At 42.2% G+C, this 25494-nt stretch overlaps 1 protein-coding gene across 1 annotated transcript; it reads right to left on the bottom strand.

The window, feature by feature from the left end:
- Positions 1-19626: 19626 nt before the first annotated feature.
- On the bottom strand, positions 19627-23511 carry LOC149174083 (putative receptor-like protein kinase At3g47110). The gene is made up of 2 exons (XM_089422527.1): positions 21282-23511; positions 19627-21171 (listed from the first exon to the last, which is right to left on the bottom strand). The coding sequence occupies exons 1-2, from the start codon at positions 22060-22062 to the stop codon at positions 20723-20725; spliced, it is 1230 nt and encodes a 409-aa protein (XP_089278653.1). The 5' UTR covers positions 22063-23511; the 3' UTR covers positions 19627-20722.
- Positions 23512-25494: the final 1983 nt, after the last annotated feature.

The following is a 25494-nucleotide window of genomic DNA, read 5'->3' as shown; positions in this document are numbered from 1 at the left end:
TAATCTCAGTGATGGGAAGTGTTTGATAAGGTATTTTAAGGATAGGGGAAGGTGTATGAACATCAGGATACAAGTTTTGCCGATGATTTGACCGTCCAAGAGAAATTGCTTTCAAAACCCTAGGAGAGGGAAATGACCTTACCTAGGCGCAACTGAAGCATGAACAAGGTGTAAAATGACCCATTGGAACCTGACATGATGATGGCAGCTCTCTGAATGATGGTACACTCAGCTGAACGGTGACATGGACCCACATTTGGACAACTTGGAAAAGGGTAAAATCAAACCCTAGACCTAATGCCTAGTGACCAAATTTTGCTTGAAGACTCACTGAAATGACAAAATTTGACCTTGACACCTTAAAATCACTTTGTAAGAGCATGTTTGATCACTGGAGGAAGGCTGCAAAGACTGACACTAACATTGGCTCCAATAGGGATGGCAGCTCCTTGGAGGTGCCAAGAACTGCAGATCTTTGGGTGAGCAGATAGTGCCTTCGTCCATTGGGCTATGGAGTCCATTATTCCGACAAACCAACATGACTCAATTTATTGACTGAAACTTGACTCAAACTAACTCAATGCAAACTGAAATGACTGAAAAACTTGACTCTATGCAAAAGGAAATGACTCATGACTGACTTAACTAAAACAAGAACTGACAAAACTTATTCAATGGCAGCAGTCCATCAAGATTCGAGGGTTTCAAATCATGATGACAGCCACCTGCGTACTAATGCAATATGTACAATCATGTGTAATGTGTCTTCCAATGTAACCAATCAAGTAGATGCCTCCTTGATTGATTCTCCAGATCAGATCTTCTGGTCAACAACAGATACTGGTAACTGGGCCTCCAAAAACATAATTGACCATGATCTCCTTCATCACTGAATACTGCAATAATCACCTTCACTGTTGACTGCAACAAATCTGCCATTGGATCCTGAAAAACATGAAGATTCTCCTCCTGCTGAAGAAACAAGGTGTCTATTTCTTGTGATGCTGGTCTCTTTTCACAAATAAGAGTATGTTCCCGGTCCTTAAAAAATTCGGAACAAGTAGATGAGTAGCTCTTTGTTTCAAAGAACATTTCAAAACATGAGACATATGAATAAGAATCTGAAAGACAATCCTGAATGTTTTGCTCTTCGGTAGCCTGAATGTATTGTAGGTCACCTTCATATGGTATGATAGTCAGATTGTTTTTGCATTCATCAATCATGAGAAAAGAAACTTCGAATGATTCTTGAAACCCAAACATGACATTTCTATCATATACCAACGATTCATCCAAGGAACCTTTTTTACTTACTTGAACAAAATTGTCATCTTGTTGTTCATGAGCTGACTGGATTACCTCTTCATGAACATTGTGTTCTGATGACATGAGAACATTTGGATTCAAAACTCTGTCTTCTTCTATGGACAGATCCGAAACGACACTTTTTCTTTCATCACTTTCAGCCATATGGAACTCTTCAACCTGCTGATCTATAAAGCTATTCACCGGGCTGTCATCCTTTTCAAAAGAGGAAGAAGTTTCACCAACACTTTCTTGACCATGTGTGCACTGCAAATCCGCTTTAGCTTGAGCTGGAACATAACCGTGCAAGAGTTGACCTATCTTGTCTTCAGACAAAGGAGATAAGACCTTTTGTTTCCTTTCGCTCAAACAGTGATTGTCTTCATTAATTTCAAGTGAAGGTGTATATAAATATTCCTCATACTGCTGATCCATTTCATGTAATTCCTGTTGACTATCTAGATGCAAAATTCTTTCCTCTTCCACCGTACTACAATCTTGATCATGCTGCAAATTTTCATGATCGTCTTTATGCTGTTGAAAGGGATTTTCATCCAGGGCTTCCATGATCTCATCATCCATAAAATTATCATCCTCATAGTATTTTTCAAGGCTTTCAATAAAAGTAGAAGCATGTTTGCAACAGTCATGAACTAGATTTAATGATGGATAAGAGTCTTTATATCTTTCAATGAACATGGCATGAAAATCCTTTAAATAGTAAATACAAGCAGGCGGCAAACTTTCATACCAAGATTGGGCTTCACCTTCTAGAGTGGCCATGAATATCTTCATTAAGCAATCTTCAGGAAAATCAACCTTCAACTTGTGAATATGCATGTGAAATCGAACTAGATGTAAAGCAACGTCCTTCTTACCATCATCTTTAAACGTAGGCAAATTCCTTGACCAATCTACTTTCGGAATCTTATTTGGAAAGCCTGGAATGTGATCTCGACTCATGGGAGCGTATCTTCTTGCAACCCGATCCATCTTGAAAATCTCAAAGCTACTGACCTCTCTGCAGTGGAGTCACCATGAAGCACCGATTGTTGGATTCTTCAGTGAATGGAGTCGCCAGGTGAATGATTTCAGCCGTCTTCTTATGTCTGATCGTTGTTCACCATCAACCATCAGATCTGAGCTTGATAGATGTACTGGGGCAAAACAATCTTCAAGCAAACCATTTTCTCCCTAGTGGAGTCGCCACTATGTTAGCACCTAAATCCGCCTTAGGCTGAAGGAAGGCAAAAATTAGGGTAACCACAAACCACGCTCAGTCTAGTAGCTAGCCCTACCAGAACAGGAGAGGGATCTCTCCGAGTCACGCTTAGTGAATATATGATCGAAAACGGTCTGAGATGACTTACAATACAATGTTTACCTTAAGCTAGTAAGTGAATAGGGATTCTGGAAAATATTTTATGAAATGACCGAGCTTTTGGGATGTTATGGGACTGGCGCTCAACAAAGAACAGAGAATTGAATATGAAGGCACAAATTATTCCATGAGGCAAGGTAGGTGGAAAATGTAACAATTAAGTTTGAGGTACCATGGCATGAATAGATTGCTGAAGAAAGTGAAAAGGGCATAGTGACATGAATCCTTTTCAATAGAAGAATAACACTGGAACATGAAATTTTCCCACGGGTAGAGTAATATAAATTAAATTCTACCTAATCTCACTTAGAAAATTTCACTGAAATGAACGTGAATTGAATTATGAAACATAAAAAGATACATATGGAACATAAAAAAACATTTGCTACACTCACAACCACAAGAATCTCATGAAACAGAGCCACTGCCTTTCATTAATTCTCTGTCAAAAATACACAGTGCAGAAACAGAGTTTCTTTCCCACAGTCTCCCAGAAGTTACAAGCCAGCCAACCCTTTGCAAATAACTTGCATACAATATATAGAATGTGTGAGGAAGAGATAGAATGCCCAAGGGTTGGGGAGTTACTCGAATCATTGCGAAATGGAGATGGAGAGCCAACCATCAGCTACAGGTGCAGCGTTGTGAACATGACATTTGGTGATGGGGTGACCGTTTGCCTTCTTTCGCCACTTGGATAGAAGCCAATCTGGAGAAAAAACTCTTTAAATGTCACCTTTGGTACCAAAAAACCGAAGTGTAGATGACCGGGCCCACTTGGAGAAGTCGCGACCCGAAATTTCACGAAACGGGAGCAAATTGGCAGTTTTTTCCTCTTTGCGTCGCGTCATTTTCTTTGTGCTTCACACTACTTTGGGACCTGTTTTGGGGCACCTGCAGGTTTCCAAAATGTTCCCAAGTGGGATTGTTGGAAATCCTGTCCTGTCTACTTTCTAACCCCACTAAAATTTTTGAATTTGGTGCTCATTTGCCCCTCCAAATATTCATTCTCCCAAGACTGCTTCCTGTGTGTCAAAAAAGTGGCAGAGAGGCCATTTTTGGGTGTTTTTTGACCTTTAGGAGACTCAGATCTTGTCAAAATTTCTTGCCCGGACACCAGTAGTCGTGATTTTCCATGCTGAATCCAAAAATGCAATTCATTCCTCATTTGGAGCTCTAGAATTTTAGGGTCGCGCCAGTGGCGCGGCGCACAGGGAGAAAAAACCTGTTTGTGCACAAAAAATTTTCAAATGACCAAAAATGCCCCAAAAATGCTCCAAATTTCTTGCCCAAGCACCAGTGGTCATGGTTTTTTATTCTAAATCCAAAAATGTAAACCTTTCTTCATTTGGAGCTCTAGAGTTTTAGCGTCGTGCCAATGCGCGGCGCACTGGGCTTGAGGCGCAGTGCATATAGCCTGTGCGTAGCGGTTTTTTCAGGAGGCTTTTGGAGGCCTTCCTGGTGTCAAAATTGGGCTCAAGATAGCGCGTTGGAAAGGTATTTAAGTCTACTTTCCAACTCAACTGGAAGTTTTCAATTTTGAGTTCATTTTCCCTGTCAGAAGTCAAATCTCCCAAGACTGGTCAAAATGTGCCAAATGAGGTTGCCTAAAGGCAGAGTGCTGTTACAATCAACTTTTGAATTCCTTCCTCAACTCCACATTGAGCTCATGGTAGCTCATTGGAAAGATATTTGTGTCTAGTTATCATTTGACTCATCAAAAAAGTCATTTGGTCAACTAAGCTAGGAGAAAATTTGATTTTCCCAAGGTCACTTCAGAGGTGCATCACTTCTCCCGAGGCAGCTATATTTTTGAGATTTCTCCAAAACCATGACACCTGTGTAAAAGGTGAAGGAGGTTTTCCTTCCTTGGCATGTTTTGGACAAAACCCTCTCTCAGTTTTCCCAAATTCATCCTTTATTGCTCAGAAACCGCATTTGAGTGAAACCTACCCTGATGTGTGGAACAAGGGATTTGTCGAAATGAAGCGAAATGAAGGGGATAGGGAGATTCTAAATTCTTGAGGAAATTTTGGGAAGTAGGGAGGGATGTTAGGAAGTAGGGGAAAGTGGAATCTCTGAAATTGAGTGAGGGGAAGGGGTCCAAAAAGGCAAAACACGGGCCCAACCTAGAAAACTGCCAGGTTGTAGCAAGAAACTAGGGTTTGCGCGAAAATGAGGAATTTGGGTAGTGTCAGTGATGGGAAGTGTTTGATAAGGTATTTTAAGGATAGGGGAAGGTGTATGAACATTAGGATACAAGTTTTGCTGATGATTTGACCGTCCAAGAGAAATTGCTTTCAAAACCCTAGGAGAGGGAAATGACATTACCTAGGCGCAACTGAAGCATGAACAAGGTGTAAAATGACCCATTGGAACCTGACATGATGATGGCAACTCTTTGAATGATGGTACACTCAGATGAACGGTGACATGGACTGACATTTGGACAACTTTGACAAGGGTAAAATCAAACCCTAAACCTAATGCCTAGTGACCAAATTTTGCTTGAAGACTCACTGAAATGACAAAATTTGACATTGACACCTTAAAATCACTTTGTAAGAGCATGTTTGATCACTGGAGGAAGGCTGCAAAGACTGACACTAACACGCGCCTTCAATATCAACCGTTACTCCTTGCAATCTTCCCATGGGTAAGATCTTCTGTTGGTTCGCCATTTGCAATTGAATAGGAGACCATTGCAACGCGGGACTGCCCATGCATTCCCATGTCTGCTTTGGTAGTACATTCGTGTCCGATCCTAGATCCAGAATTACTTGATCCATTTCATACTCTTCGATTTGCGCAGTCAACCTCATTTCCCTTCTTGTTCGTGATATATGTTTTCCAAGCTTTTGTACTATGCATGGCTCTCCTAACCCATCACACCTAGTGATAAGTTCCTGCAGTCCATTCATAGCCCTGCTATCATGCAGCAGCTTCATACATGTCTCCAGAAAGGTAGTGAGCATTGAAGGATCCATATCCAGTTCTAGTTGATCCTTACTACCCGAAGTGGAGGCCTCCGTGAAGCTCTTCTTAGCTTCCATGAATGTCTCCTTCGTGCACTCCAAATCAAATTCAGGTTCCTTTGTAGGAGCCTTGCGAACCCACACACTTTCTTCAGGCTACTTACCTTTGTCATCTCTTGTTGTGATACTACTCCGAAGCACAATGTTCACATTTGGATCCTCTTCACGCGGCTCAGCCCTCATCATTTGTAGATTCTGAGTTGGGGGAGGCTGGATTATTCCCTTATCGCGCAACCTCGCTATCAGGGTAGGGAAATCCTCTATCTCATGGTCGAACTGAGTAAAATATAAACATGATGCTCTTGTCAGATTTTTACAATCACGAGCATAGTGTCGCGACCCTCTGCAATTGTAACAAATCAGTGGTCTGTGACCTCTTCCTGGGCCCATTCCACGTCGACCTCGGTCGCGCCCCTGAAATCGAGCGCGCACCATTCGTGCATTTTGATCGAGGGCTCATGTTTCAGTCTGCACCCTATAGGTAGGGGTTTGATCCATCATTAGCTCATAACTTCTGCAGGTGCGCTCATCATGGCCTACCAACCTGCAAAAATTATAGAACAATTGTTGGGACGTCTGCGTATACTTCTGTAAGAGATGAAAATTGTCAGTAGCATGTTTTCCTCCTATTTGACAGATCACAAACCATAATGCAGGCGCCGTGCTTGGCCCTGCTTGTGCCTCCGGTCTTAATGGCATCGACCCTCCTGCCGCCAAATAGGTCGCGAAGCCTAGACAGTGATCTTTGTCAGGTCCCTATCCCTTGCATTTGATGCACCATACCTCCTCACACACCTTGGGGTGAGTTGTCCTGTCCTGTTTTAGACTCTGCATTTCCAGACATAAATTTTTCAGTTGTGCGTGGATTTGTTGAACTCCTAGGCCAGGATCTTGTATAGGGGTTTCGTGTAGTCTCATTGCAATCTCCAATGCTTCGGCCTGGGTGGATAACTTCTGCTACGACAGCGTTGTCCTCAGATGCGACGTTAGGGATGCTACAAACCATACGCAGTGCTATGCATCCGTCAAGGTCATGTTGGCTTCGTGAATCATTCCCTTCAACCTCTGATCCAATTCCCAGGGAGTCTCGCCTGGAAGCATCACGATCTCGTTGACCCCAATAATCGATTGTGTCTCTGATTTTGGCTTGCTAAACTCCCTATTCAGCACGGCTTGGATTTTTGCGATCCCTGTGTTTGGATTGTTATTAGAGTCTTTAATGTACCACGTCAGTGCGTGGTCCTGCAACATGCTCACCAATGTTGCCTTCATTATGTTGTCATCCGCGACTCCGTGAACTTCCTATACTACCTTTACCACGAACCAAAATTGGTCTGGATCTTCATTTCCTACTCCTCTGAATACCAGTAATTTTATTGCAGTCGCCATACTGAACTGGGTGGGTGGCGGAGGTGGTGTGGGCGGAGATGGAAGTGATGATGGTGAAACCGGTGGTGGTGTAGGTGGGGGTGGTATGCGCGGAATTCGCTGCCTTATCAGACTGATAGCACTTCTTGGAGAAACTTTCGCAAGCTCCTCCTCACTCTCTCGCGAGGGTGAAATCAAGGGACTAGTCTCTAATTCTTTGCTACTTCTGTTTCTATAGATCTTCCCACTTTGCGTAGTCCCAAACCTTAATTTATTCGCATAGCCCGCGTTTCGCACAGTAGTATTTTAATCCAGGTATTCAAAGATTTAATGTACTTACCTCGTGGTCCTTTGAGGAAACGTCGTTCTACCTCGATGTAGCTGATTGATGTGTCTATCGCGAACTCGGTGATGAACCCTCCTATAATCCGATCAAGCGAATGGTCCATAGCGCGCGCGATCTTATCTTCCGATGCATCTAGTCTGCGCACCAATTCCGAAGTCCACACGATTGGTTTGTCGAGCCTACAACTCCCTTAAATGTCTGCTAGCTTTGCGATCCACTAATACAACTCAGAAGGGAAGGATGCAAAGAAAATCTCGTGGATTTCTGTATACACATAGCGCTCTAACCACTGTTCCTTTGATACTTGCAGATTCCTATTTTCCTGCACCGCGAACTCGTGAATTTTTTTGTCCAACCACTTTTCAATTTCTTTCGTGGTCGAATTCTAGTGACACGACATCAGACATCCCTTATGCAGATCCCAGTCCCGGCAACGAAACCATTTGTTGGCTTAGTGGGGCCTAACCCAGGTTCAGAAGTGATTTAGCCAAACAAATCTCAGTACTACTGGCCCTTTCGGCAACAGTCTGTGGAGCGCAGACTAAGGTCTCACCCGAAGTAGTATGGGAGGGTGCTAGAACCAAGTTTTCGTACCCTAGGGATGTATGATGATTTCAAGTGGTCCACGGTTTGATCCAGCACGCACGTCGCTAAGCACACTTACCCTAGGGATGTATGATGATTTCAAGTGGTCCACAGTTTGATCCAGTGCGCACGTCGCTAAGCGCACTTACTCGTACCTTGCAGCCTGAGATGCTGCCTTCGCGTAGCCCTATTCAAGGGCCGAACAGTGTTATTACCCAAGTCCCTACTCACCGTCTGATATTAGTTGATTTACTTAACTTACTTGTATGCTTTCAGTTATACTTAACGATATTCACAATACAAGTACGGGCGATAACTAAACAATATAATTGCAAATAACATAAAACATGTAATAACTTAGAATAGATACACAGAATTGGTAACAGAACTTCTCTTTATTATTCTCTTCCTTTAGTTACAGACTTGACTCTACGTTGTGCACTTAGCTGCAGGGGTCCGCGCACTCAGCTGTAGACTCTACTAGGCCTCTGCGCACTCAGCTACAGAGCCTCTTCCTACTACTACGACCCAAGACACTTATACTTTTCCTCTACACTTCGCTAACCATCAGATTCCATCCATTCATTCAATTCTTATTTTCTTCTCTACTTTACAACTTAGAGCCTCGCTCTATTTATACAATCCCATTGTTTGTGGACCGTGGGTAGGCCGACACTACATTCAAAACTTAGGGCGGACGACCCTATGACTCTAACATACAATCCGCGCTCTGCACCCACAATTCGCGGAGCTTTACAATAATATTCCTCAAAACTTGGGCTTTGAGCCCCAAAACATGTTGTGGGGGGATTCCATGCCCAACACAAGGGGCCAAATAATGATGTGTGCATGTCGTAAGGCCCTCCAAAGGCTCAATAACATCTTGAAGTGCCATATTGAGGAATAAATTCCTCATAATATGATGGGCAAGGGGGTGGCCCCTTGCTTTCTAAGTAGAAGACATGTCATGCTCTCAATGGGTCTAAAGACACATCAATGACTCCATGGGTCTCCATATGAATCAGAGATGCCTGTAGATCCTCCACAATGGTCCAAGTGGTGGAATGAATGCTACCATAACATCGTACAAGTGTTGGGACACCTACCAAGAGTGTGGGGCTCCTGTGGGGGCTGTTGGGCATAGTGTACCAATCATGTCACCATCATCCCAAAAATGGATCGTTAGTAGTCTGTGAACATCCATGAAGATCTGTGGAGTGTTTTTTGTTGCTATGGAGGCCCATGGATCTCTATGCACACCCTACATGTGCCAATGTGGACCTTTGGGGGTCAGGATCCCATATAAGGAAGCCAAACCCAAACAAAAACCACCAGCAATCCTGCATAAGATTTGATGTATCCCCTAGGCTTCCAATACAATCAATCCTTAGAATAATCAGGTAAAAGAGCTTACAAATCATGTATAGAAAAGTGGGCACTTCATAATGGCATGCCCTTTTGTAGTGGCCTTTGGCATGTGCTAGTGTCTCCAAGCTCCAAAGGGGGTTAGCCAAGTACTTTATTACATGGTTTCAGCCCTTAGAGGGGATAGTATGTCCAAGGTACATCCTTCTAATGGGGGTGGCAAGTGACAAATAGGTGATATGGAATAGCGAATGAGAGGGGCAACCTTGGGCCACATAATGGGGCATAGGGGTAGCTAGATAAGGGGAAGCCCATGCCTGGTATATAATGTATAGGAGGGAGTAGTCATGGTACATGAGGTTCCCCAACCTTGATTTTTGCAACCTTCTTTATATTCCTTTTACCTTTTATGAATTTTCTTTAATTAACTGTCCGGGGCTCAAAGGACAAGAGCATGATGTGTATAATATAGCAACGATTACCCCCTTTAAGGCAAGGCAGTTCATTGCCCTCCAGGGGTTGGGACAATCATGGGTTCCTGAATAATAGAGGAGGCTCATCTAGGGCCTATGGAACTAGGGTGATGGCCATGGATGGGGTAGGGCTCATGTGTTGTTTTTTTCCGACGTGCTAACTATTTTTGTGCTGGCCATCTTTTGCATTTTGTGGTACAATTTCCTGTTAAATGTGGCCAATTATGCTTTTTCTTCTTTTTTAGTTGCTTCAACCTCTGTGGCATCATTCTAGGCCTGAATTAAGGTGTGAGCAAGGGGAGAGGGAGGCTAGCCCTATGTGGACCCAAAATGGGAATGTGAACCGAGGTGGGAGAAATGATGAATGGGGGTATAGTGAATGGAAAGGGAGTAGTATGTGTGGGCAAAGGAGTGGGACCACGCACCCAAAGTTAGGGTTTCCCAAGTAGTACCACCCTAGAACCAAATGGTCAATACAAGAGATCCCACGGGACTAAGATCCAAGGGTAACAACCAAAAGAGAACAAGGAGACAAGAGTGCAAACTAAAAGGGGAAGAGAGAGAAAGAGAGAGGGAGAGAGAGAGAGGAAGAGGGAGGGAGAGAGATAGAGATAGATAGATAGATATGGAGAGAGAGTGTGTATGTTTGTGGGCTGAGAGAGAGAGAGAGAGAGAGAGATAGAGAGGGAGAAGAAGAGGGAGAGATACATAGATAGATAGATATGGACAGAGAAAGAGTGTATGCGGAATAATATAGAGAGATAAAGAAGGAGAGACAAAGGGAGATAGAGATATAAATGGAGGGGTCAAGAGGGAAGAAGAGAGAGACAAAAAAAGGGAGGGAGAGAGAGAGAGAGATAACGTGACATGTGTTTATGGGGTTGAGATAGAGAGACAAATACAAAGAGATGGAGGGAGATATCGATATAGATGGAGTAAGGGAGAGGGAAGAAGAGAAAGATAAAGAAAGGGAGAGAGAGGTGGGGAGAGAGAGACGGGGTAGAGAGGGAGGGGGAGGAAGAGAAGGAGAGAGGGAGGGAGATAGACATAGAATTTGCATTGATTTCAGTGTAGATGTTGATTTATACTCCTATTTGATTGCTTGCACTAGATGCATTGGTTTCAATGTAGATATTGATTTCTAATCTGATCCAGGTGGATATTGGTGGCCACCTGCCAGGTCCACCTGGACCCCCACCATTGTCTTTCTCAGCATTTTCAGTTTCCTTAATTGTAGCACAGTTTACTATTTTTAGCAGTTTTTCGGGTCCTGAACTTCCGGAGCCATTTTGAGGCCCTAAACGACGTTTTTTTGGAATTCTGGGGTGATCGAGCCTTATGTTGCCCCCCAAAGTGGTAGTACTCGAATAGATCTTTCTAACGAGCTATCGTACGCGTCAAACGGAGATCGTATGCCAAAGTTACGACCCCGGGAAATTGATGTACCAATTAACCCAAACGGGGCCCACAATTTGGCGTTTCATCTTCTAGGGTTAGGTTTCGGTATGTGAAGGGTTTTCCATTGTTTCTCAACAATAAATAGGCCTTCGCGCCTCATTGTAATACAGTTCAGAGGCATGTAGCCATCACATCTCTTCTCAGAGATAAGCTACCATCGCCCTAGCTAGTTTATTGCCATTTCTGTTTGTAAGCATATGTCAGTATTTTCCATTAATGAAATGAAGTATTATTTCCGCTGCATCTTTGTGTATATGGTTATCTCTGTAATTTATTGCGTTCCTGCTTAAATCTGGATCAGTGGTATCAGAGCGGTCTGCTTTTTCTCTGTTTTTCTTTGCATGTCCCCAACAAGGTCGGGATATAAGGAGTTAGGGCTTGAACTGGTTGAACCTTTGCAAGACCAGCCTCGCAAATCCCGACGGCCTCCCATGGCGGACGAGAAGAAAGACGAGGGGGCAGGAGATCCCATCAAAATCTTGCTCGAAGAAGCGCTCGAGCGACAACGGAACGCGATGATGGACAGCTTTGCGCAGATCCTTCAGCGGCTACCCAAAAGCGGCGCATCGGCTTCCAGCAGCTCCTCTGGAAACGCCACACCCTTTAAGGTACAAGTTAATTTTGAAATCCCCATATTCGAGGGTCAGATAGATGCCGATGCCGTAGATAAATGGTTAAATCTGCTAGAGGGTTATTTTTCTGTTCATGAATTTTCGAGTCGGGAAAAGATTGCTTTTGCTCTTCTCAAAGCAGCCCCCCACGTCAAGGACTGGTGGGAAACCTACTGCGAGCAGAAGGATGAAAGTACTGGCTCACTATTTTCAGCCGCACCCACCTGGGATTCGTTCCGGGATGCCATCAAGGAGCAGTACTACCTTGTCGGAAGCTATGAGGATGAATACATAAAGTGGACCACGCTGCGGCAGGGAAGGGACCAAGATGTGCCGGAGTTCACCAATCTTTTCCATACCCTTCGCACAAAGTTGGGTATCAAGGATTCGGAGCAACATTTGATACTCAAATACCGTGGCTGCCTACACAAGTACATCCAGGAAGAAATACAGTTCCTAAACATCCCCTCGCTCGGCGCAGCATACCAGTATGCCGTCAAAGTCGAGCAGAAGTTTAAACAAAAGAAGCGAGACTTTGGATCTGCGAATCCAAAGCAGGGGAAAGGTGCCCCTAAACCACAGAACAAAGGACAAAGCCAAGGCGGGACAGCCCAAGACAACCAGCTGAAGCTGCAAGCAAAGAGCAACGCCGCGAAGCCGAGAAAGGACACTGGAAAATGGTGCGAGTTCCATAAGAGCTCCACTCACAACACAAGTGAGTGTCGGGCCAAACAGTCACTGGTGGCTGAGCTAAAGGTTTCAGAATCAGATGCATGTTCCGACTCTGAGTCAGAACCCGATAAGGGGTATGAAAAAGGGAAGCAGATCATTGATGCGGATCCCAGCGCCACTGTTGCTACCGCAAAGATCCAGAAAAATGAACCCAAAGATCCAGAGGAGGAGGAGCGTCTCTTCCACTCCCAGATGTGGGTCAAGGGCTCCCCGATACAGTTCATTGTTGATAGCGGGAGTCAAAAGAACCTCATTTCGGCAGAGGTCGTGAAGCGGTTGGGCTTACCGACCACAGCACATCCACAACCATACACCATTGGGTGGCTTTACCAAGGGCGAGATCTTCGCGTGAGCCAGCAGTGTCGCCTTCCATACAACATCAAGCCCTTCACGGATGAGGTATTGTGTGACATTGCTCCCCTTGAAGTTTGTGATGTATTACTAGGACAACCATACTTGTGGAAGCGACATGCTGTGTATGAATCAAGGCCCCGTGCTGTTATTATTACATTGGGAAATAAGTTGTTCAGGATACCAGAGGTACCACCACCTGCCGCCATCTCTTTGATTACTGCAAAACAATGCAGTAAGATCATTTCCAAAACCAGGAAATTTGTTTTCCTGATGATACACCCTCAAGGGAAGAAGAAGACAGTGGCCGCGGCCTCCAAACGAGGTCCCTCTGCACGGCAGCTACAAATGGACAAGATTGTGGAGGAGTACAAAGACATCTTCACCTCCCCGGCAGGGGTTCCTCTGCACTGTCAAGTCAAGCACTCCATTGATCTGACCCCAGGTGCACCGCTACCCAATGGACCAATTTATCGGCGCTCCGTTCTGGAGAACAATGAAATCAAGAGGCAGATTCAGGAGCTCCTACAGAAAGGTCACATCCGTCCGAGTTCTTCGCCCTGTGGGAGCCCGATAGTGTTGGTACAGAAGAAGGATGGGACGTGGAGACTCTGTATTGACTATCGGGCGCTGAACAAGATCACTGTCCGTAATAGGTACCCGATCCCGCGGATTGATGACCTCCTAGACCAACTAAAGGGGGCGAAATATTTCAGCAAGATCGATCTGAAGTCAGGATATCACCAGGTACCAATTGAACCCTCAGATGTGTGGAAGACTGCCTTCAAATCCAAGGAGGGCCTCTTCGAATGGTTGGTCATGCCTTTCGGATTGACGAATGCTCCTGCAACCTTTATGAGGCTAATGGATGACATCTTGCGGCCATTCACCAACTCCTTTGTAGTAGTATACTTTGATGACATTCTGATCTTCAGCCAGAGTTGGGAAGAGCACCTCCACCACATCCGACAGGTTCTCCAAACACTGCGGCAACACAAGCTATGTGCCAATTTGGAGAAATGCACTTTTGGCATGACCAAGGTCCAGTATCTGGGATACATCATTGATGAACAGGGGGTGCATGTCGATCCAGCCAAGGTCCAAGTCATTCGGGATTGGCCCTCTCCAACCACTCTAACAGAGCTCCGCAGCTTTCTAGGTCTTGCCAACTTCTACCGCAGGTTTGTGTTGGGATTTTCTCATATTTCTTGGCCCTTGAGTCAAGTCACCAAGGGCGGGGCGAAAGCAAAATTCTTTTGGTCTGAATCTCAACAGAAGGCATTCAAGGAGTTGAAGGATCGCCTCTGCACGGCACCAGTGCTCGCGTTACCAGATTTACAACAACCATTTGAGGTCGAGACAGATGCCTCTGACTATGCTATTGGGGCAGTCCTTACTCAACATGGACATCCAGTGGCATATCACAGTGAAACACTTTCAAACACAGTCCGGAAGTACCCCACTTATGATAAAGAGATGTATTCCATTGTACAGGCCTGCCGACAATGGAAGCATTACATTTTGGGGAAGGAAACGGTCATCCACACAGACCACCGACCTCTGCAATTCATACAGACCCAAAGGAAATTGCAGAATGATCGCCATCAGAAGTGGTCTACATACCTGCAACAGTTTCACTTGAATATCAAGTATAAAAAGGGCAGCACCAATAATGTTGCAGATTGCCTCAGTCGACCACCGATCATGGCGCTAACCACCGTGCTCAACTCTTGCGGGCACGAGACTTCTGATTGGCCACTTCTCTACAAAAGCGACCCAGAATTCGGCCACACATACCAGACACTCTTGGAGGGTCGGCAGGTTGCAGATTTTCACCTCCAGGATGCCCTATTATGCCACCTCGGTCACCTTTGTGTTCCTTCAAGCGAGCGTGCCAAGATGATTTGGGAAGCACACTGCAGTCGGGCTGCTGGGCATTTCGGGGTCGAGAAAACAGTGGCAGTACTGCAAAACTATTTCTATTGGCCGAATCTTCGACAGGATGTTGGGAAGTACATCCGATCATGTACTGCCTGTGCCATTGCCAAACCGACCATTAAGAAGCAAGGCCTCTATACCCCGTTGCCTACCCCTAGTCGACCTTGGGAATCCATCTCCATGGATTACATGTCAGGCCTTCCTTCCACTAAGCATGGAAATGACTGTGTTTTTGTGGTCGTCGACAGGTTCTCAAAGATGGCCATTATGATGGCCTGCAAGAAGAATATCACAGCAGAAGCCACTGCTAAACTCTTCTTTGAACGAGTGTGGGTGCACTTTGGGATCCCACAGTCTATCATCTCAGATCGGGACAGTCGGTTTCTCAGCACATTTTGGTCCAGTCTCTGGTCAATGCTGGACACCAAACTCACGAAGTCCACAGCCTTCCATCCTCAAACTGATGGCCAGACAGAGGTTGTCAACAGGATGATTGTGCACATTCTGCGCATGTATAACTCAAAGCATCCACGCACATGGGACGAGAGCCTCCCCTATGTTCAGCATAGCTACAACCGAGCTCTTCACAGCTCCACTGGCCATAGCCCTTTTCAGGTGGGTTTAGGATTCCAGCCACTATGCCCCATTGATGTGGCCATGCCACTTGCAGCTACTCACATGAATTCAGCTCATGTCCAGTCCGAAACAGATAAGGCCACCAGCTTCATTGAGCGCATCCAACATATTCGCCAGCAGGTCCATGACATTCTTGAGAAATCAAATGCCAAGTACAAGCAGCGACATGATCAACACCGGGTGCCACACAAGTTTCAGGTGGGCGACAAAGTCTGGTTGCATTTGCAAAAGGAACGCCTTACTGGAGCCTATCGGAAATTGAGACCACTTCGATATGGTCCTTACACCATTACTAAGGCTATGGGAGACAATGCATTTGAGCTCAGCATTCCCCCATTCCTTGGCCTGCACCCAGTGTTCAATGTGGACTGCCTTCGGCCATACTTTCCACCATTGCTAGACACATCCGACATTGCAGAACAGCTCAAACCCACAGAATTAAATCCAGATTGCATGGAACAAGCTGCAACTGATCGGATCATGGACACACAGATCAAGAACACTCGCCAACAGCATATCCAACTGTATCGAGTTGTCAAAGCAGGCCAACTCCTTCAGCAGGGCAAGTGGCTCACCAGGGAACAAGTTCAGCAGAGGTTTCCTCATCTCATGGAGGAGTTCAACGCAATGGGGACCATTGCTTCCTAAGGGGGGAGGAATGATCCAGGTGGATATTGGTGGCCACCTGCCAGGTCCACCTGGACCCCCACCATTGTCTTTCTCAGAATTTTCAGTTTCCTTAATTGTAGCACAGTTTACTATTTTTAGCAGTTTTTCGGGTCCTGAACTTCCGGAGCCGTTTTGAGGCCCTAAACGACGTTTTTTTGGAATTCTGGGGCAACCGAGCCTTATGTTGCCCCCCAAAGTGGTAGTACTCGGATAGATCTTTCTAACGAGCTATCGTACGCGTCAAACGGAGATCGTATGCCAAAGTTACGACCCCGGGAAATTGATGTACCAATTTACCCAAACGGGACCCACAATTTGGCGTTTCATCTTCTAGGGTTAGGTTTCGGTATGTGAAGGGTTTTCCATTGTTTCTCAACAATAAATAGGCCTTCGAGCCTCATTGTAATACAGTTCAGAACAGTTCAGAGGCATGTAGCCATCACATCTCTTCTCAGAGATAAGCTACCATCGCCCTAGCTAGTTTATTGCCATTTCTGTTTGTAAGCATATGTCAGTGTTTTCCATTAATGAAATGAAGTATTATTTCCGCTGCATCTTTGTGTATATGGTTATCTCTGTAATTTGTTGCGTTCCTGCTTAAATCTGGATCATAATCGTATTTGATCGTTTGCCCTATATGCATTGATTTTAGTGTAGATGTCGATTTCCAATCCTATTTAATACCTTATACTAAATGCATTGATTTCAGTGTAGATGTTGATTTCTACTCCTATTCGATTACTTGCACTGGATGCATTGGTTTTAGTGTAGATATTGATTTATAATCATATATGATCGCTTGCACTAGATGCATTGATTTCAATGTAGATGTCGATTCCTAATCCTATTTAATACCTTACACTAGATGCATTAATTTGAGTGATGATGTTGATTTCTACTCCTATTTGATTCATTACACTTGATGCATTGGTTTCAATGTAGATATTGATTTCATAATCCTCTTTGATTGCTTGCACTAGAAGCATTGATTTTAGTGTAGATGTTGATTTCTAATCCTATTTGATTGTTTGCACTAGATGCATTGATTTCAGTGTAGATGTTTATTTATGATTTGATGCAACTAGATGTATGATGTACATTAATTTCAAAGTAATTAGATTAATAGTGTGCATTGATTTCAGTGTAAGCACGTCTCTTCCCCCTCCATCTATATCTATATCTCCCATTGCCTCTCCTTTATCTCTTTATCTCACCCCCCAAACATACACACACTCTCTCCATATCTATATCTCTTCATCCCTCCCTGTATTTGCCTCTCTCTTCTTCCTTCTCTCCCCCCCTCCATCTATATCTCTATCTCACCCCCAAAACATACAAACTCTCTCTCATTGTGTGTGCACATAAACATTATTCATGGCGTGAATTGACTTCATTGTTACAACAATTCAACGATAAACACAATACTTGATTTTTCATCCTACATAAAATGTTCACTTACCTGAAATGTCTTCTTCTTAACACTGTAAACTATTTGTAATTGGCTACATTCTTATTATTTTCATTTTCCATCATTCAACATTGTTAATCACTTTGCATTCAAACGCAGTAATAGAGAATAACTAATAGGTGTGATAATAAGAATAGTAAAAGAAAATAGTTTCAGATTGATCAAAAATGAAGATTGTTTGTAATTCACTATATTCTTATTATTCACATTTTCTATGATTCAACATTGTTACATTGTCACTTTGCACTTTAAATTTTTATTTTATCATTCAAGTTACTAAAAGTCTCTCTCATCTCAAAAAACTGAGGTAACTAAGCAAAGTTAAAGTTAAATTGACCAAATTATTATTAAACATATTTAACATACTTAAAATGATCAAAATGATTATATGTTCAACAAATTTTGTATGGCCGCACTACTAAACCCATCTAGATCCTTCTTAACCCCGAATCTATAAACGCCGAGAGGGATCAAATCTCTCGAGATGCAAACCTTTCGTTAATTTTTAACTCAAAAGAGAGATTTGCACCTCAAAAAATTTGATACCTCTCGGAGCTTGATAAATTCGGGAGTAAAATAGATTTAAGCTATGACTTTTTTCCTTTATTTATTTATTTAAATAATTTTTTCTTTGCTTTATGTTAAAATTCCAAACTTCCAAAAAAAAAAAAAACGACATTTTCCACTTCCTTAATACAAGTTAAAAGAACCCTTACGACAATAACTTAAAACGAATCCAAATGGCTCTCGAGGTGCCGATCATTTGTGCTCGAGCTCTAAAATTTAAGGCTTGTCGCCTCAATTTCGCGTTCCAAATCAATGGCCCTCGAACATTTCATTATCATGAACGACTCTTCCAGCTCTTCCCAGGCGTCTGCGGTCCCTAATTCCCAATGCTCGGCCAGGAGCCATTGCGAATAGCCTCTGACACTTGGTAGACTCTGCGCCCTCGTTGCCGAAAAAATATTGCAGGCTTTTGTTCCCCGTGATGGAAAAGTTCCCAGCACAGAATCACACCAAATTTGTAGACAGCGACATCCGAGACCAGAGGTACATCGCTTCCCTGAATTGGAAGGAGGGGTGTCAACTGTTCCTTACAGGTGGGTGAAATTAGAAGAATACCGGGTTATACCCTGTGGAAGCCAGCAGACAGAAAGTTTTGTGGACAGGGTTCGATCCCTCACAGCCATTATGTTAGCTCTGATACCAGTTGATGAGATCAGAGGTAGAAGCACAGAGAGACACAGCAGAGGAGCACAGACAAATGGAGAACAAGACAGAGATCACAAATAAGAATGGAGAACACACAATATAAGTTTTTCATTACTGAAAGGCCTGGCCTTGGGCTTGCTTTATAGATGAGCACATGGCTTGCTTTATAGATGCTCATAGAGCTGACAAGAATAAGAATAAGACTTAGCTAGATGTAAAATTTATGTGTAGTAGGTTCGGCTGCAAACAGCCATAACTTTCGGCGTAAGCACAGCAAAGTGACGCAGAAAATTTCAATTCGACTTCACATTTAACAACAATCACCATTTTTGTTACATCCTCATCCTCTCCCAAAAAAAAATGTACAAGCATTGTGATCATAGTTCGAGGAAGGCTTTACAACCTGTAGCATCTTATGTAACAATTGCCCAAATTCCGCAAGACCGACTTTTTTCAGAGAGAAAAACGATATGTATTATATTAAGGAAATATAAATATCAGATACATGAATTTTCGGTATCACATCCATTAAGGATCAGCATCATTGTTTTAGGATCCCAGCAGATTGGATCTGTAATAAAAAAGACTGTTCAGATAGAAACAAAAATGAAATGCTGTATGGAGACTCGTATATAGAGCTCGTAGATTTTACATAATGGAGAGAAAAATGAGAATGGAGCTTGTTGAGCAGACAATTTTGGCTTCAAACAGAGTCCCAAGATCTCTGGATTTTATGGTATTACGGAAGAAACACACTCTGGCAGATTTTAGGATTAGAAGAGGAAATGGAACACCCACTCAACTGTCATCTCCTTGAGTTGATCATGATGGTTTTCGACAGAGAACTAGAAGTATATAAAAATAAAATTCCCTGCCTCTGTTCAATTCGCGGCCTTGGCAAATGAAATGGGTGGTCTCCCATATTTTAATGGAGAAAGTCTGCAATTTTTTTATATGTCACCTGTAGCATGCATTGCCGTGGAAAATAAAGGTGAGATCGAAAATATGCTTATTCCCATGAGGTTTTCCTTTTAGCATCGAAATCTTTTTCTGGCTTCATTTCCAAATCACTTTACGTTTGGCTTCTGTATCGCCTCTTGGAAGAACCAGCAAAATCCCTCAAATGGTGTGCAATTTTTCGAATCTGCCCGGTATGAAGACAATTGGGATGGCTCCGCAAAAAAAACCCATGTCGCGGGTTTTTAAATTCCTACTCCATTTGTTCAGAATGTTCATTTAAAACTCGCTGTCTGAATAAATCTGCGTTTTTTTTTAAATGCTTCATTTTCCATGACATGAAGTTCATCAATAATGTTATGATCCTTGTTTGAAATCTCAGTCAACAAAGCAGTCTCTACAACTGTACCTACAGCTTCAATAGAAGTATACCGACCCAATTTGAAATGACCAGAAATATTGACAACCTACAGTTGGACAGACTACACATTTGATAAGGAATAAAACTTTTTGCAAGTGCAGGTTTATATTAAGCTGACAAGCAGGTTTTTGCAAGTGAATCTTTTTTTTAATACAAGTTTGTCTAAGAGAAGTTTTGAAATTTCAGGCTTACAAGATTCAGTTACAACACCAGTCTTACAAGATTCAGTTACAACACCAGTCCTGGTGCCCCTACGGCTGTCCATGGCCTCGTCCCTGCCATAATAGTGGCGAAAAACATTGAAACCACACACAGGCAATTAAGGAGAACCAAATCTCCTTCACAGTCCATACCTCCTATGTCATAAATGAGATCTGAGATCTGTTACATAGCATTAATTTCTTCAAGCAATCAAGATGTTGAAGAACTTTGACCTTCACAAATGTTGTTGAGAGTAGTGCTTGTACTACCCAATAAATGTGTTATATTTGATTGCAATTTGGGAATGGCACCAGGGCTCAAAAAAGTGTCTCTGATTTTTTGCAGCATGCCTAGAATGACCGTCATAGTAGGTCGTCCTTCAGGAGATTCATTTGTGCAAAGCAATCCCACATTTATTAATGAACTAAGACAATTGAGATTATTATCTTCCTCAGTACAACTCGCCGTCCTCCTTAGTAAACCCAAGTCCACCACATCCATTAGTCGGTTTGGAAAACTGCTACCCACCCATTTTTGCAAGTTCATTCCTTCTACAAACATGTCATGGGTGGGCTTCTTTCCAGTGAGCATTTCCAATAGCACTATTCCATAACTATAAACATCACCATTTGTTGTGACTTGTCCACCCACTCCATATTCTGCATTCATAGATCATCATCTTAAGGTTTTTAATTCACAATGGTTAATAAAGATTTAGAAAAAAAATCACAAGATTAATTAAAATATGGTATGTAGTTTAAGTAAATACCTGGAGGAATGTAGGCTGTAGATCCTTTGAGTGCATTTGTGGAAGTGATATCCCCATCTTCATTATTTGCAAAACATAGAGTAGCAATGCCAAAGTCTATTAAATATGCAGTCATATCTTCACCCAACAACACATTGTTGGGTTTCAAATCACAATGAATCACTTGCACAAAACAATGGTGATGGAGATATGTCATGCCTTGGGCGACATCTATTGCTATATTCAACCTTTGAATCAAATTCAAACCACTTTGTTCTCCATCATCGGGATATAACCACTTTTCTAAGCTTCCATTTGGCATTAATGGAAATATCAAAGCTTTGATTTGGAGATCTGAATAACAAGTTATGACCCGAATCAAATTTCGGTGTCTAACTCTACCCAAAACTTTGCACTCTTTATCGAAACTCTTTTGAGCCCCTTCATTTTGTAGATTGAGAAGCTTGACAGCAACCATTGTGCCATCATTCAAAATCCCTTTGTACACTTTTCCAAAACTACCAATTCCTAACAAGTTTGCATCACTAAATTCATTTGTTGCAATGGCGAGCTCTGCATAGGAGATTCTTCGATGCCCCACATTTAATGATGGACCAATCTCTCTCTGAATATTTCTCCTGCAATTCCGTCTCCACAAGATTGCAAGAAACAAACACAATACAACAATTGCTACAACAACAACATGTATGATAACTCTCTTGAGATTCGAAACACTTTTATGTTTATGAGCATAGCATGGTGGTAGATTTACCCAAGGTCCACATAGACCAAGATTTCCCATAAATGCTGTGGCGCCAATCTTTTTGAAAACTCCACCTTTAGGGACTTCTCCTGATAGCTTGTTGAAAGAAAAATTCAAGTGGTGGAGCAATGTGAGATTTGCTAGTGATACGGGTATTCCCCCTGACAAATTGTTGGAGGAGAGATCTATGTCTTGAAGACTTAGAAGTTCACTGATTGACACTGGAATTGGACCTTCAAGTGCGTTATGAGAAAGATTCAGATATTCTACTTCTTGGCAGCTTCCAAGGTTACTTGGAATGTAGCCAGTTATTTGATTTGCAGAAATATCTATAGCTTGAAGCTTATTGAACTTTCCTAGTTCTAAAGGCAAATGGCCATGTAATAAATTGTTTGACAAGTTGAAATAGAAGGCTAAATTTGCAAGGCCTGAAACCTCTGGAGGTATGTGCCCACTAAGCTTGTTGTACGATAGATCTAGCTCTAGTAAGTTCACACATTTCCCTACACTTGCAGGTATGTTTCCTGATAACTAGTTATAACTAAGATCTAAATATCTTAATTGTTGGTAGTTGGCCACAAAATCAAGGATTTTTCCAGACAAATTATTTCCAAAAATATATAAGAGAGCTAAACCCTTTAGCTGCCCAATTTCTATTGGGATGTTCCCTTGTAAATTATTGAAAGCCATATATAACCTCTCCAACTTCTGAAGCATACCAACTGAAGATGGGATTGACCCGGTAAAAGAATTACCACCTAAACCAAGGAATATTAAGCTACTTAAATTTCCAATAGCCGGAGGTATTTCCCCAGCGAATTCGTTGATACCCAACTCTAAGATGTCGAGTTTTGTAGAGAGGTGACCTATAGAAAACGGCAATTTCCCAGTGAAGTTATTCTCAGATAAGTCTAAAAGTTGTAGATCGGAACAGTTACTAAGAGCAGTAAGAATGGGGCATGTCGTGGTGTTGCCGCTAATAAGGTAATTGCCGCCCAAGTAAAGCCGCCGGAGATGTGTCAATTTACCCAACTCAATAAGGCACTATTCCGCTGAGCTGGTTCTCTGATAAGTCAATCAATTGTAATTTGGTACAATTGAAGAGGGATGAAGGAACGCTGCCACTCAGCGGATTAGTACCCAAATAGAGTTGGTTTAACTGGGCGGTCTTCTTGGTACACAATTCCGACGGAATGTGGCCAACTAATCGGTTAAATGATATCACCAATACTTCAAGATTGGTGCAGTTGGACAACGAAGAGGGAATGCGTCCCGTCAGATGGTTGAACGCCAGAACAAGATCGATGAGCTGGGTTAGCATACCCAATTCGGAAGGAACATTGCCGTGAAGGTGGTTGTGACCTAAATATAAAAACTGCAAAGAGGATATGTTTCCCAAGCAGTCCGGGATTGTTCCCATCAAATTGTTAACACCCAAGGCCATGAAAACTAGGTTGGGGAGAGTACATAGTTGTGGGGGAATGTTTCCTGTGAGATTGTTATAGGAGAGACTCGAGAGTCAAGTTCCTTAAACTGTGGCAGCTACCGAGAGTGGGCGGAATGGAACCCTGGAGTTGATTGAGAGACAGGCGAAGCATCTTTAAGCGAGAGAGGGTTCCCAATTGATAGGGAATGTAGCCGTGGAAACTGTTATTGCAAAGGCTGAGTACTCTAAGAAAGGAGAGATTGGCGAGAAGGGGAGAGATTGTACCTTGTAATGCCATGCTTGAAACATTTAGGGAAACGACTCTCTGCCTGCGCCTGCTGCATATGATGCCCGTCCACTGGCAGAATGAAACATTTGGCATCCAAGACGTGGCTAAGGACTGGTAGGGATCATATGTGATTGCAGACTTGAATGCAAGCAGAGCGTGTTGATCGGAAGCATTGGTGAGACGAGGAGGATGGTGAGGGAAATGGGCGATGGGTGTGGAAAAGACAAAAGGATTGAGAAAGAGAATGGAATAAAGGAGGAGTAGGTGGCAGCACCAGAAAAGAGAAGGGACGTAACAGGTATCCATCATTTCCTTCTGTGAAACACAAACAATCACAATGCTTCATAAAACCAAATTGTGATTGTTTATATAGACGCATTTGTAACTTTGAATTTAGAATTCATAGAAATTCGAACTTGGAATAAAGTTGTCTCGAAATCGTCCAGTCCGTCGAATTTTTGGATAGTAAATATCCAGTTCTGTGTGGAAGTTTGAATAAAGTAGGCACTGACTTATAAACAATGATGGTAAATACCCAGTTTCCGCAAAAGTAAGAAAGAATATCACTAATAAAATAAAATTAATCAACATGCATTGGTTGCATACACCACGGGAGTAAATTTAGTGACGAAAAGACCGTCCTTGCATTATCAAAAATCTTTCCGAGAAAGACCGCACTCACATTAATTAAATCTTTCCGTTTGTTTGAAGTTTGAACAAGTGAAAAAGCATTTTCATTTTCAAAAAGAAAGACCTCACGTAGATTAATTAAATCTTGTCACCTGTTTGAAGTTTGAATAAATGAAAAAGCATTCTCATTTTCAAAAAGAAAGACCGCACTCAAGAGATTAATTAAATCTTGCTGTAGATTGTTTTTTAGGAAAATCAATTAAAATTAATTTTATAGTTTTTTAGACATTTATCAATTACATTAATAATTATTAGATGTATAGTGTTAATTTGCTTATTAGAAAATGACTATTCATACTTATTAATAATTATATAAATAGTAACAACCTTTATATATATATAAACATTTATATATTTAACAATGACAAAATTAACATAATATAATAATAGTATACAGTTATTACTAATAGTACTTCTTTATTTCTCACCATTATCCTAATGATTAATATACATTTATTAACATATTAATATAACTATCAATATTCTTTATATATACTTAGATTATAATCACAATGTTAATAATATTGACCCATATATAAATAATATAGTATATTAATAATATTAATTATATTAATAGAGATTAATAAATCGAAGCTCCAATAATATTATAAACTCAACAGATTAATATTATAAACCCTGTTGGAAATAATAATCCCAACCACTGCAATAAACAGCCTAACAAAAGCCATACTTGTGAGACGTATTTTTGCAGGGTGCGTCTCTCTTTGAAGATGGAAGGACTGAAGCCAGACTTGAGCCATTCTGAAACACAACAAAGAATTTAAAGCAGTCAATATATGGACAAGCATTCATTCAAAGACTATTGCCCAAACTCCAGAAACACCTGCGTGATTCTGATCACACTCAACAACAACATCATATTAATTTCGCTCTGTCATGAATTAAATGTAAAATTGTATGTTGAGTTAAATATGAATGTAAAAATTCATTTTGACAGGTTAGAGAGTAAGAGAGTTGGAAAAAAAAAAGAGTGCAAGTCTGTAAGAAGAAAATCATGGAACAAATTTTTGTGGGCACGTGAAAACAACAGTTACTGTATTTTACT

This window comes from Pinus tabuliformis, chromosome 4_1 (genome assembly GCF_031772625.1).
Source record: "Pinus tabuliformis cultivar Carrire ecotype Pingquan chromosome 4_1, CPIR1, whole genome shotgun sequence".
Taxonomy (NCBI): Eukaryota; Viridiplantae; Streptophyta; class Pinopsida; order Pinales; family Pinaceae; genus Pinus; species Pinus tabuliformis.
Note: the sequence above shows the minus strand (reverse complement) of the source record. Positions and strands in the feature narration are given on the sequence as shown.

What these genes read in the sequence shown, in the direction of transcription:
- LOC149174083 (XM_089422527.1), bottom strand. Translation starts at nt 22,062, where the DNA reads ATGGGAAATCTTGGTCTATGTGGACCTTGGGTAAATCTACCACCATGC. An exon ending in TACAGCCTACATTCCTCCAG is followed by an intron (nt 21,172 to 21,281) that starts GTATTTACTTAA and finishes CTATGAATGCAG; the next exon opens with AATATGGAGTGGGTGGACAA.